The sequence below is a fragment of the Sphaerodactylus townsendi genome, linkage group LG01 (assembly GCF_021028975.2).
Source record: "Sphaerodactylus townsendi isolate TG3544 linkage group LG01, MPM_Stown_v2.3, whole genome shotgun sequence".
In the NCBI taxonomy this organism is placed as follows: Eukaryota; Metazoa; Chordata; class Lepidosauria; order Squamata; family Sphaerodactylidae; genus Sphaerodactylus; species Sphaerodactylus townsendi.
This window is the reverse complement of record NC_059425.1, coordinates 48240591-48255213: the sequence shown is the minus strand read 5'-3', so window position 1 is coordinate 48255213 and position 14623 is coordinate 48240591. Positions and strand designations below refer to the sequence as shown.

General features: G+C 43.6%; 1 protein-coding gene across 1 annotated transcript in view; it reads left to right on the top strand.

Moving 5' to 3' along the window:
- The first annotated feature begins 12981 nt into the window (after window positions 1–12981).
- The window catches only part of TTC7A (tetratricopeptide repeat domain 7A), a 197949-nt gene continuing 196307 nt past the window's right edge, over window positions 12982–14623 (top strand). The window contains exon 1 of the mRNA XM_048504819.1: window positions 12982–13181. Coding sequence (XP_048360776.1) covers window positions 13019–13181 — 163 coding nt within the window. The 5' untranslated portion in view covers window positions 12982–13018. The remainder of the gene's footprint in view (window positions 13182–14623) is intronic.

Below are 14623 nucleotides of genomic sequence, written 5' to 3'. Positions count from 1 at the left end.
GAGCTATACGTGAGCACCAGTGATATTCTGCTGTTTTATTTGGGCTTATCTTATCTCTTGGTATCATCCCTTGGTATCATTCTGGTTTTGTTGATCTATTTCTTTACTATGCCGGGTGGGTATTATAATTCCAGAGATGTCTGTTGTAGATCCCGCAGGTGAGAATCTCTGTCTGAAGCATCAGAATGGATGAGACTGTAGCATAGAGCACTGTTAGTCCTTCATAAATAATTACATTCATGTAAATGGAAAATAGTCATACAACTGATGCTTTGTTAAAAAATAGAAAAAAGAAGCAGAGTATACTGCTGATTCATCTGCACGCTGATCTGATACAAGTGCTTTGGACATGCCCCAAATATAATCTATTTTGGTCAGATCCCAAGATAATTCTACTTGGAAATTGGTAGCTGCTGAGTTAATCTCAAATCTGCTTGCAGCTGCTAAAACAAAACTTTGGAACTTCCTCCCCAGGGAGATCCATCTATCTTCCTTGATCAGTTTCTTCTGCCCAGTACATAAAGACTTTTTGTTGTTGTTTGGTGTTCGCGCATGAGCTTGTATTAGTCCCCTCCCTGTTTGTTTGTTTATATGATTTATTTAGCTGTTTAAAACATTTTATATACACTTGTATTTTAATTGCTGTTTCAATAGTTGAAACATTTTAATGTTTACTGTCTTGAGAACCCAGAGTTAGGTGAAAAGGCAGCAGAGAAATGTCTAACATAATAAAATAACCAAATAAGTGATTATTATGGCGTATTGGGGTGGGGGAACTGTATCTAGAACTCAGGTTGCCTGGTATCCCCGGCAACTGGTGTATGTGGAGGCCTTACCAGCTGCAAATGGAGGCCTAGCCTCATTGCTGCTGGTTTGTTGACGTTATTTCCAGAAGTGATGCCATCGTCTTGTCGACAACATAGGAGACACTCGGGTATTTGGTCAAAACTGCTATGGTAGAAGCTGTTTTGATAGTTGTGTTTTGCCCAAATATCAGAGCATCTCCCATGTCATCAGTGATGTGATGGCAGTGATGTCAACACTTTTGGAAAGTATGTCAACATACTGACAAGGTCTAGGCCTCAGTTTGCAGCTGGTAAGACCCCTACTGAGTGGCTGAATGGCACTTGAGGGAGGAGGCCCAAAGCAGAAATCTGGCAATCCTGTCTGGGCCTTATCAACTAAATTAACATGCTATCAAAAATGCAAAAGAAATAATTCACAATGCACATAATAAAAATTGTTTTGTGAGTGTTGGGCAATTTTTATCATATCCTAGGACTGAAAAGTTATAGATGAGACATCTCCAGTTGCTTTTTATGAATTGCTGTAAATACACTTGAATTGAATTATTATGCACTGTGATGTATGTAATAATTATCACCACAAATCGAAACTGGAAAAAATAATGCGTATTCTCTATTGTTTTAACAAAAATATTATCTAATTCTAAACAATGGTTATTTAAAACTATATTCACACTGGAAATGAATCAGAATGAATGAATTTGAACATTTGTAGTTTAATAATGACATATCTTTCAAGGACTGAACGAAGCCCCAGAGTGTAGCTTTGTCTACAGATTTGTGGCTGAAAAATATTTCGAGTATACATTCACTGTTTGTAATGCTGTTTATATTCCACAGCAACAATGTCCAACAGCTGTGTCAAGGAGGCCTACATTCTTTACCAGTTAAAGTAAAATTCAGAATAAATTCAGAATTGCATAAATGTACATCTGTCCCTTTTTAGTTTGCACTTTTTTTAATACCAAAGCACCTGTGCTTGAATTTTTTTTAAGTTTGAAATTGGATTTTCCTCAGTGAGGATTGGGTGTGGAAAAAAGCAAGAAACAATAAATGAAAGGTCAATTGAAATAAAAGAATATGGCAAGAAGTGTTTCCCTGGAATCCTGGATCATAACTTTCCCTTCTTTTATTTTATCTTCATAGCAACCCTGTGCTGCCCCAAGATCATCCACTGAGCTTCCTGGCATGGGCGTAATGCCCATTGGGCAAAGTGGGCAGTTGCCCAGGGCGCCCCCTTGTGGCTGGCACCAAAAATGCAGGGGTCGTTTGTGGGGGGGGGTTTGGGTATTTTAGTGGGTTTTCCGTTTTTGGCCTGCAGGGGGTGCAGTTTTTAGGCTAATAGCACCAAAATTTCAGGGATGTTTCAGGAGACTCTTCTGATGCTATCACCCAGGCGTGGTGAGGTTTGGTTCAGGGAGTCCAAAGTTATGGACTCCCAAAGGGGGTGCCCCATCCCCCATTGTTTCCAGTGGGAGCTAACAGGAGATGTGGGCTACACCTTTGAGGGTCCATAACTTTGGACCCCCTGAACCAACTTCACCAAACCTGGGTGGTATCATTAGGAGAGTCTCCTAAAGATACCCTGAAAGTTTGGTGCTGCTAGCTTAACAATTGCACCCCTAACAGCAGCACCCCCCCAAATTTCCCCAGATTTTCCTTTTAAACCGCCCCCCCCTTTGGCATGGATTTAAAGGGAGAATCCGAGGTCCCCAGTTTAAACATTGAAAGTGATGCTGTTTCAGGGTGGGGGATAATCCACCCCAAAATAGCATCACTTTCAATGTTGTTAAAACTGGGGATCCCAGATTCTCCCTTTAAGGTGGATTTAAAAGGAGAATCTGGGCTCCCCAGTTTAAATACCATTGAAAATGATGCTGTTTGGGGGTGGATTCCAGCATCACTTGTTTAAACTAGGGAGCCCAGATTCTCCTTTAGAATCCACCTTAAAGGGAGAATCTGCGGTTCCCAGTTTAAATAACATTGAAAGTGATGCTGTTTCCCCCAATTGGGGGGACTGGATACAACACCATAAAATGTTTTCATAGCAGTAATAAAACATTTTGAAAGCATTTTGAAAATGTTTTCAAAAAAAATATTTCTGCCTATTGCTGTGTTCAGATTTGTGAGTTGGGGCATGTTCTATAATGGGATGGTGACTTTGAAACGACCTGGTGTAAAAAAATCATTGTTTGGTCACGGTGGAGGAGGGTGGCCACCCATGGGGGGGGGGGCGCCAAACTCCAGTTTGCCTAGATACGCCACTGGGCATAGCTACAAGGGAGCCGGGGGGGGGGGTACACGTTGCACCGGGCACACGCCTGGGGGGGCATCAAACTCAGGTTTTGCCCAGGGCTCCAGTTTTCCTAGTTACACCACTGCTTCCTGGTATAGTGGAGCTGAACTGATCCCAGTTCTCCTAGATCCTATTCTGGCACCCTAATTATACTACATTGGTTCTGTTGATTTTAGCCACCTGCCTCTTTCCAGGAGACCAGTTTGGAATGATAGATCTGGGGGGAACATGTATGGTTGCCAATTCCAGGTTGGGAAATTCCTGGACATTTGAGCGTAGAGATTGGGGAGGGGCATCAGCAAGGTATAATGTCATCGAGTCCATGCTCCAAAGCATCCATTTTCTCCAGGGGAACTGGTCTCAGTTGTCTGGAGATCAGCTGTAATTCTAGGAGGTCTCCTGGCCGTGCCTGGAAGTTGGCAATGCTAGACCCTTGTTCAAATTCCCAATTATCCATGAAGCTCTCTATGGGCCATCTGTCTACCAAAACTAAGCCATAGAGTTCAAATGAAGATAAAATGGAAGAGCAGATAACGCTATGGTAACCAGAAGCCCTTGATGGAAAGATGAGGTTTTTAAGAGTGATCGATTCCTGATCTCTTTGCTGGGTGAATAAGTGATTGCTTCACAGCTCAGGGCTGATTCACACATGACAAAGTCCATGAGGAGGATACTTTGTCACCACAAGGACTTTGAATCAGACATGTGGTTTAAGTTCTGTATCATAACATGAATTGGCCCTCTGAGGCATAAATGTGAAGCTCCTTTTTGCCACCTTTTTCAGTTTGAATTTCTGTTTCTGTAATGATCCCACCCTGCTTGTGGGACAGGCTTCATTTGTGTTAGACCCCAGTGTTAGACCTTGTGCTAGACCCCAGTGTTCTTTCATGGATCTATCAATGTCTTGTCGACTAGTATCCATACCTCCCCTGCTTTAACTGTCATTCCATTTTTGCCTGGAAAGGGCCCTTGTCATGATGATAGGTCAGTTCTTCTTTTGCTCAAAGCCACTCAGAAAACTTGGTTTTGCTGAATCCTTCATTAATAATAGGTTGGCTGAGGGGGTGGAGGTGGGGAATTCTCTACTTTATAAACAGTGGACTTGTCTAATTGTTCATACACTTTGCACAGAGATATTAAACAGTGGTCATTTCCTGTTTGAAACAATCACCTATGGTTATAGCCACAAAATAGTCATAGTCCATAGCAGTGCAAGCGTGGAACTGAAACATTTATCAAGTGACTGAGTGAAAACCTATCTATCTATTCAGGATTAGCAGATCCAGCTTAGAACAGCAATGCTATTTTTCATCATTGTGGCCTCTGTGCAGTCCCATGTGGGAGAATGGCAAGCTTATCTGGTGTTGAGATGAGTGTGGAACTGCAGCAAACCAGAGATTGCAATGCAGCATTATCCACAACCGTCTCAATCCTTGCATTGATGTCCACAGTGGTAGAAGAAAACAACCCCCCCCCCCCAGATGCAAAGATGCACCCCCAATCATAAACAGAATGCAAAGAAAAAATACAAAACCCATTAATACCTTTTATTAGGACTAAGCAAAATATGACAAAATGGCATGCAAGTGCTCATGTTTTCCAGAGTTCCTCATGCAGTTGGATGCATATCACAGTCCCTGTGCCAGCAGTGGTGTAGCTGAGGAAAATGGCGCTGAATTTGACCTCCCCCCCCAAAAAAAATGTTGCTGGCCATGGCAACATGTGGGAGAAGTAGCGGGTGTAATGTCTCATGGGCCCCTTCCGCACACACAAAATAATGCGTTTTCAAACCATTTTCACAACTGTTTGCAAGTGGATTTTGCTATTCTGCACAGCTTCAAAGAGCACTGAAAGCAGTTTGAAAGTGCATTATTCTGCAAGTGTGGAATGAGCCACAGTCACAGCAAACACAGCAATCTTCAGACATGTTCATAGGACAGCAGTAGAGTTTAATAGAGAGAGAAGCCTGGAGACACGAAGTATCAGAACATAAACAAAGAACAAGAACTACAAGAGAGCAACAACAGGCTCATGATAAAACACTAGGCTTAATAAATATCAGGTGTGCTAGGGGAACAATCCTACTTAAAGGAACATACGGGAGAATGAGAGAAGCAGGAGAATGAGCAGGAGAGTGAGAGAACCGGCAGACAGGTGAGTGGCGAATTGGTGGGGGCAGGCAAGCAAGAGAACCCATGGAAGAGTGAGAGAACCAGCAGGCAGGTGAGTGGCGAATTGGTGGGGGCAGGCAAGCAAGAGAACTCATGGAAGAGTGAGAGAACCAGCAGGCAGGTGAGTGGTGAATTGAGGGGTTTGGGAGCAGGCAAGCAAGCAAGAGAAGCAATGAAAGAGTGAGAGAAGTGGCAGGCAGGCAGGCAGGCAGGCAGGCAGGCAGGCAGGCAGGCAGGCAGGCAGGCAGGCAGGCAGGCAGCAAGTTGGGGGGGGGCAGGACGGCTTCCTCAGAAGAAGGAAGGCCCCTCACCTTCAGCGGGACTCGATCCCAAGGGGTGTGTGTGTGTAGGGATCATTACCAAAGCAACTTATTATTTTCCCCTTCCCAACATAAACTGCAAGAATTTCGCATTGTTAACACTGAACATCTTTATTTATTTATTTATTTATTTATTTATTTATTTATTTATTTATTTATTTATTTATTAGTTCCACTTTTATACCGCCCTCCCCAAAAGGGCTCAGGGCGGTTTACATCACAATAAAAAGCGGATAACAAAATAAAATACTAAAAATTCATATCAGTTAAAAGCAGCGCTCCTAATTCATAACCAGTTAAAACAGATGGCGTTCGGCCATTAACTCCTCAACTCCCCTGAGAGGGGAACAGCGGATCTTAGTTGTTAATGGGTTAATGTTAATGTTATATTTTTATTATGTATAAATATGTATAAATATGTGCCATTATTGAGCAACAGACTATTTCAGGGCCACTACATATTATACACAGTATGTTCTGTGCTGTCAAGTTGCCCCTGACAATCAGCAACCGTGTGAATTTAGATTTAGATGATGATGGAGTGAAAATTAAGGGGAGGAACATTCATTTGATATATGCCAATGATGCCACATTACTGACAGAAAATTGCAGAGACTTGGAACGACGTCTGCTGAAATTTAAAGGAGAAAGTGCCAAAGCAGGACTACAGCTGAACATAAAGAACCCAAAAGTAATGACTACTGGAGAATTACTCAGCTTTAGGATAGACAAAGAGTAAGTTAAAATTGTAAAAGATTTTCTATTTCTTGGATCCATCATCAACCAAAAGGGAGACTGCAACCCGGAAGAAGATTGAACCTGGGAAGGGCAACCATGAAGGAGCTAGAAAATATTCTTAAATATAAGGATGTGTCATTGGCAACCAAGATCAAGTTAATTCATGCCATAGTATTCCTCATTACTATGTATAGGTGTGAAAGCTGGACAATAAAGAAAACCGACTGGAAGAAAGTAGATTCCTTTGAAATGTGGTGTTGGAAGAGACTGTTACAGATCCCATGGACCACAAAAACAAACAACCAAATGCATCCTAGATCCAATCAAGCCTGAACTCTTCCTAAAAGCTAAAAAACGGAGGTTGTTTACTTTGATCACGTAATGAGAAAACTGTTGGGAGATCCACACCTGGTGCGTGTGTATCCCTTGAAAAGTAGCAGAGTGGCATAGAGGCTAAACACAGGGTAGCTTACCTGGGTACAAACACGTGGTTGAGCTTGCTAGAGAGAACTTCAGACACAAAAGAAAGTCAGAGTCATTTGTAGTTTCTTATCTAATAAAAAGAGTATTTATTAGTGAACTCCATTCTGGATAGAAAGGTGGAGAGATAGGTTCACTATCTAATCTAATCTAGCTGGATGGAGGCGGATGCATAGGAGACACATCCTCTCCCTAGGCATGGTGAAGGTAAGAGTAAAATGGAGAGGGTCCGAGAAGAAGGCGGAAGCAAGGGAGGAAGTCCCTAAGAGTATCAGTCTACATCAAAGGGATAGACTCAGCATGATAGAGTAAAGGTGGCAAATTCCTAAGTCCCTATCTAGCCACTAGCTCGCTAGTAAAAACCCCCTCTGTAGGATGAGGCAGGAAACAGCGTAAAGTCCCTTTCTTCCAACACCCCCTCTCGATGTTTCTTGACTCAGGTAATCAGGCTTATCTTGCTTCTAAGCTTCTCAAAAGCTGGTTTCGCTAGGGGCTTAGTGAAGAGATCTGCAAGCATCTTGCTGGTGTGGCAGTAGATCAATTGAATGACGCCATCCTTTTGCAGATGTCTCACTATGTGGTACTTTGGATCAATGTGCTTGGTTCGTTTCTTCACGTCTTCTTGTTTGGATAGTTTGATGCAGCTTTGGTTGTCTTCATACACTGGTATAGGAAGCGATGGTTCCTTGCCTAAGTCTTTTAGTAGTTGACATATCCATTGTAGTTCGTGACAAGCGTGAGCAGCTGATACATATTCTGCTTCTGTGGTAGATGCTGCTGTTACTTCTTGTTTGGTACTTGACCAACTAATAGGACCATTTCCAAAGAAAATGATCTGACCATTGGTAGACGCTCTGTCAGTTAAGTCTCCAGCCCAGTCTGCATCAACATAAGCTATTAGTGTAGCATCTTTGGTAGCTGGTAGTTTCAGTTTAAGTTCTGTACTTCCTTTCAAATATCTAGACACTCTTTGTAGTGCATTCCAGTCTTTCACTGTTGGTGAAGCAATCTTTCTGCTTAGTAATCCGACTGCTGTACTTATATCTGGTCGGGTTTGAGTACTGATGCTCAGAAGTTTGTTTACAGCTTCTTTATACTTGGTGTTGTCAGAGAGTTGTTTGGTGAAATTATCTTCCTTTATATAACTCGTTTGCATAGGAATGGGAGCTGAATATGCTTCTTGTAGATTCAGTAAGTTGATTAGGTCTGTGATCTTTTGTTGTTGATTCAGAAGAAAGCTGCCATCTTTCTCTCTTTCAATTTGGATTCCTAGGTAGTGAGCAACTTTTCCTAGTTGTATGATTTCAAGTTGTTGGTTCAGATATTGTAGTAATCCTTTGTAGTCATCTTGGTCATCATAGGCTAAAAGTAGTTCTTTATTAAAAGCAAAAATATAAGTCCATTTTCCATTTCTGTTCTTGACATAAAGGCATGGATCAGCCTTACTTTGTTGAAAGTCTGCTTGAAGTAGCACGTTGTTCAAAAATGTGGATTTGATCTTTATCTGTTGAATTTTCATCTGCTTGCTAGCTGTGATGCTGAGCAAAGTTCTTATGGTGGTAAAGTTGACAGTTGAATCAAAAGTTTCATCAGGGTCTTTCCATTGGTTTAGTTCATTTACCGCCGATCTTGCAAGGTAGGACTGCTGCAATGGAAGCATTTCCTTTTTCGGGTGTTCTGGTCGTCTCACCTCAATTCTTGGGATTGCATCCCCCTCTGTTGCTGCACTTGTCAGCATTGGGTCAGCATCCTGGTCAGGTATTTCATCTGGATCATCTGGTTCTATGCTGTCATCTTTCTGCCAATCATCACAGGGCAGGGTCTGGTCATGGTGTGCCCCCCTATCTGAAGGCATGAACTGGTAATCACTTGCATAATCAAATTCAGTCTCTGATTCAAAATCATCTTCACAATTCTCAGAATTACAGTCCTCATTTTCAAAATCCCATTCATCATCATCATTCATCTCTCTGGATTCAAAATCATCATTGTCACAGTCACTGAATTCATCAACACTGTAAAATCCATTTTGTTCATTCATGTCACACAGTTCTCTGGTATTATAATCCTTCAAACACAGTCCATCATTCTTGTTATTAAAGCATTGTTTCTTAAAATCCTTATTCCAAAACACTTTTTCAGCTACATGGCTTTGCTGAATAAATGGTCTCTCTCTGTTGTCTGGTTTACATGACTTAGCAAAATTCACCTCATGGACTTTAAAATCAGAGTCATAATAAAAATCATTGTTCTCAGATTCATCAAAACAGTCATTGTTTCCTGTACAGTGTTGCACAGCATATACTCCTTCAATATTATAAGCAGTCATGCATAATTTGTGCTCTCTGGTGACTCGGCATGTTCCTTTTTGAAATGTGATGGCATAGCCTCGCTTTTCTAGATCAGAGATTGCTATCACAGATGTATCCATATTTGGTACATATAGGACATTTTCTAGAATTAGTCTTTTGATTGAATAGGTAGCTTGCACTCAATGAGCACAGTGCCCTGCTGTCTGGCTATTAAACTAGAGCCATTCGCCATAAAAATATGTTGCTGAGGAGTCACATGAAGCTGTGTGAAATAGTTTAAATCATTAAAAATACTTTGGGTAGCTCCACTATCAAGAATAATTTCGCGGATACCCTCTTTTGGTGGTTTTAAGAAATAGTTACGACCTGTCCTGGTAGCAAACTTTGTCTCATTTGGTGGAGAATATTTTCGTTGGGTGTTATTTGGACATTCGTCCACTAGATGTCCTTCTTGGTGACACCAGTAACACTTGGTATGTACTTTGGCTTTGTAAGGCCCTCTGGTCGAAGAGCAATTCGCACCTACTTGTGATTGTCTCTTGCGGACTTCAAAGGACTGATCTCTGGTTACAGACATGTGACCACGTCCTTCTGGCTGCGTTGCCCTGGCAACCTCATGGAAATTCATTTGCCTTGGGTGTCTGTTAATTACCCTTTGGCATGATTTGTCAAGAAGGCAAAGTTTTCCCTTGCTGGCTGGCTTTTCTGAAGTTCTAATGTTCGACTTAAGCTGATCTCAGAGGATAATCTAGATGCAGCTTGATCAAATGTCATAGTCTTATCACGTTCCAACTGAGATATAATCGATTTAAATGAAGATGGCATTGTTAGAAATAAGGCAGACGTTTTAGCACTTTCTGTTAGTGGTTCCCTTGCATTTGCCAACTTAGTAAAGAAATCTTCAACTTTTGTCAAATGGGTGAGGAAGTCCTCCCCTTCTCTATACCGTAGACTATAGAGTCCGGCCCGTAAGGTGTGAACAGATCCCCAGGGGCTGTCGCCAAATAAATTCTGCAATTTTTCAAGCATGGCCTTAGCCGTTTTTAAATGACGAATATGTGATAAAGCATTTCCACTTACAGACAAGGAAATCAGGTGTCTGGCCCTTGCGTCTATTCGGATCCACTTCTGCAACGCAGTCCGGCTTTCATTCGAGTTCCCTTCTGGTGGGGGACTCTGTTCAGAGACCTCCAAATAATTATCTGCGTCCAGTGCCAATGTAATACGGTCTCTCCATTCCAAATAATTATCCCGTGTCAAAATCAAAAGAGAATAGTTTCCGTTGTAATTTGCCATTGTGATCAAAAGAGTGATTCAAAAAGCCCTCCGGCAAAACTCCTCCTCAGAGTTCCGGGGGAAAAACAAACAAAAGTTAACTCCTTAGTGTCAAGTTCCTCTCTCATTCAAAAGCTCCCAAAACTCCAAAAAAGCTTTCTCAAAGGTGCTCCTGTTTGCATGTGCACACACTCAAAACTTAAAATCAAAAACACGGTTGGTGCCCAAAAACAGCTGAGGCAAAAATTAACCTCTTAAATGCTGGGGCCCAATAACCTGTTGGGAGATCCACACCTGGTGCGTGTGTATCCCTTGAAAAGTAGCAGAGTGGCACAGAGGCTAAACACAGGGAAGCTCACCTGGGTACAAACACGTGGTTGAGCTTGCTAGAGAGAATTTCAGACACAAAAGAAAGTCAGAGTCATTTGTAGTTTCTTATCTAATAAAAAGAGTATTTATTAGTGAACTCCATTCTGGATAGAAAGGTGGAGAGATAGGTTCACTATCTAATCTAATCTAGCTGGACGGAGGCGGATGCGTAGGAGACACATCCTCTCCCTAGGCATGGTGAAGGTAAGAGTAAAATGGAGAGGGTCTGAGAAGAAGGCGGAAGCAAGGGAGGAAGTCCCTAAGAGTATCAGTCTACATCAAAGGGATAGACTCAGCATGATAGAGTAAAGGTGACAAATTCCTAAGTCCCTATCTAGCCACTAGCTCGCTAGTAAAAACCCCCTCTGTAGGATGAGGCAGGAAACAGCGTAAAGTCCCTTTCTTCCAACAAAAACAAGAGTCACTAGAAAAGACAATATCGCTAGGAAAAGTTGAAGGTAGCAGGAAAAGTGGAAGACTCAATATGAGATCGATTGTATCTATATAGGGAGCCAAGGCCCTCAGTTTGCAAGACCTGAGTAAGGCTGTTAATGATCACACACTTTAGAGGGCGTTGATTCACAGGGTCGCCATGAGTTGGAAGTGACTTGATGGCATTTAACACACTCATGAATTAATGACATCCAAAAACATTCTATAATTGACAGCTTTGCTCTTGCAAAATGAAGACCTAGCACATATATATTTTTAAACAATCCAACTCATGCTGGGTCTTCCTCTTTTCCAACCGCCTTCAACTGTTCCTAGCATTATTGAGGCAAACCCAAATGTTGCCATCGAGTTTTCTAGGGATATGCCAACCTCCAGGTGAGCCCTGGGGGTTCCTTGGAATTACAGATCACTCCCAGATCACAGTGATGAGTTCCCCTGGAGAAAATGGATCTTTGGAGGGAGTGTACCCTCCCCTCAATTCCCCTGCCGATGGATAGAGGGGGCCTGGCAACCCTAGCGTTTCCCAAAGCACCCTCTCCCAGTTCACTCAGGTCTTCCTCCTTTCTCTTGACCTGTTAGAAAGCCACAGTCACTTTTGGGTCCCAATCCACAGTTTAAAAACAAATGGCACCAAGCCGTTCTTAGAAAGAGCTCAGCAGCTTTAGGAGGGAAACTGAAGTTAAATTAAGATAATTTTTAATACAATGGTGTGGAGTCATTTTTTGAAAAATGATGTGCATAATATATGATAAACCCTTTACACCTAGCAAGATGGGGGAAGGAATGGAGGGGGTTTGGGGCCATATGAAGCACTGTTCTTGCTTCTTATGCGTGGCTAACACAGGTCAAAATATGGCAGAACACCATTTAAAAGTGTTCTCAGAATGGGATATACATCCTGATCTGTGTTAATAGGCACACCTAATAGGTTCAGGGGAGCTCAGATGCACCTCAGTATAAGGTGTGCCCCTGCAAATGGCCCTGACAGGATGGCATAAATGTCTCTTGCGCAGGGTACCTTCACCCTCACTTTAGAGTAAAAGGTAGGATTGAGGAGCTGTACAAGATGCAGAGATGGACAAAATAAATGGTAGAGTGGTGGAAGAGGCTTGTATCTGGTGACTCAGAGCCTGCCTGAGTTTGGTGCCTTAAGTGGAGGTGGGGGATAGTAGAGTGGATTGCAAAAACTCTGGACCTGAGTCAGCCAACCAACAAAAATTGCTGGCACCTTTGATTCTGACTCCTCACATCAGATTGTCCTCCTTCTCCTTGAGCCCCTGCTGAAACTTCAAGGTAGCTCTTCTGTGGCAATCGTATTAGAGAATGTGAAAAAGCCCCCTTGCCTGGAGTTGTCCGGAAGGCTCTGCTCATCCTTTTTCTTAAGCACCACACAGTAGGGTCCATATTTCCAAGTTCTTAATACCCCTTCTGATAGGACCTCACTCCATGGGTCACTACTGACCCGGTGATTGCACCTTTACCTCTTCCCTCTTGCCACGTGTCACCCTATTTGACCCAGTTCCTTCTTCGCCTGTCGCCCTGGGTGCCGTCATGTTTTATGTTGGGATCTTTCAGCTGCCCAGCAGGGGCACATCTGGATCTTGCGGGGGGTGTTGCACAACTGGCTGGGGTTGAAGCTGGAAACTTCACTTCCCAACATGCACACGGGAAGCCCTGATTGTGCACATGCTCGGGGCGGGGAGGGGAACCGGCTCTTCCCCAGGCGCGCCGCAGCTTGCCTGCCTGCCTGCCTGCCTGGGACTTCCCTGTTGTACACGAGACACCCACCCACGCTAAGATGGCTGCGAAAAGCTCGCACTTTCACCTGAAAATGGAAGAGGCGATCGAGAGGTGCCGGGCGGACTGCCAGTGGGAGAGGATGCTGGCCGTCGTGGGGCAGATGCGGGCGCGGGCGACGTCCAGCCCCCGGCGCAAGGGGGCCAAAGGGGCTCCAGAGTCCGGTAAGTCCGGGAATGCCCTGCTGGCTGGAGGGCGATTCGTCCGCAGCCGGCGAATGGAAGCACCCGCAGCGCCGCCCCGTCTACAGCAGCAGGGATCAGATTTTCCCCGCCAAACGAAAACTTCTGAGACGGCGAAGCTGTGCCGTGCGCGCCCAGTCGCCTCCGACCTCCCTCGGCTTGCGCGGCTGGATTGCACCAGCCAGCACCTCCGACTGCTGCACTTAGCATTTCCCTCGTCCGCTTCCTCTCCTCTGCACTGCTTCGAGTGCTCGGCTCTCGTCCTTTCTTCTATCCTGATTCATACAGTATCCCTTCCTCCTCCTCCTCCCTTTTCAAAGGAGCCCCTGCAACAATGCCTGTGGGTTAGCCCCCACCCCTCGTACTAGCATTGAAAAGTGTGAGACAAAGCACTCCCCCACCCCCCAAATCTGACTGGTTTAATCGGATCTTCTTCCAGCGTCACCTGTCACCCAGGTTTTCTTTCTCAATTTTGCCACTCCCAGTATAGGTTCTCCACGCACGCCTCCCCCTCCCCCACACATTGGGAAATCAGGAATCTAGAGAAAGTATCCTGTCCAATAGGGAAGACTCTTAAGGAGACCGAGTTTGTGCTGTGCTTCTGACACTTAGCTGTGGAGACAAGAATCTTCTATATCTACTGACGTGTGGGAAGTGGTTTTCTTAGCTGACCTTTTAAAAAAGAAGGCTGCAAAGGAACTACCGTAATCCCTGCATAGTTCACCTGATTCTTTTCCCAAGGAAGATCCACTGCTTGTTGGGTTGAAGCTTAGTTGATAGAACCAGGCGGGAAAATCCTTGAGAAACTGGTAGGTTTCTGACCTCTTGTCCTGTTTGTGTGTCTGCTCTATTATTCCACACATTCTCATATTTATTTATTACTAACATATTTTGCCTTTCCCTCCATCCATGAAGGCTCAAGGCAGTGTACAAACCAGCATTTGCCAAAATAAGCATAGCACATAAAGAATAAAAAACTGAAAATCACAAAACCCAACAGCCCAAGCTTCTCCAAAAACCTTAATCCTGCTTTGCGGTGCCACCCAAAACATGCCCAAGTGAGCACACTCCTGAACTCTTCTGGGAGACAACTCCACAGGGACAGCTACATTTTATTCATTAATTTACTTATTTTACACCCCACCTTATTTCCCAATGGGGACCCAAAGAGGCTTACATAATTTTCCTTTCCTCCATTTTATCCTCAACAAATATGTACAGTAAGTTAGGTTAAGAGTGGGAGATTAGCCCAAATTCACCCAGCAAGCATCCATAGGAGAGTGGGGATTTGAACCCGTGTCTCCCAGATCTTAGTCTGACATTCTAACCATTACACCACACTGGCTCTCCAGTTGAATACTCATGATGAGCCACACTATATGGATGCCAGGTTATGAAAGGCTTTGAAGGTAAGAACCAGCATC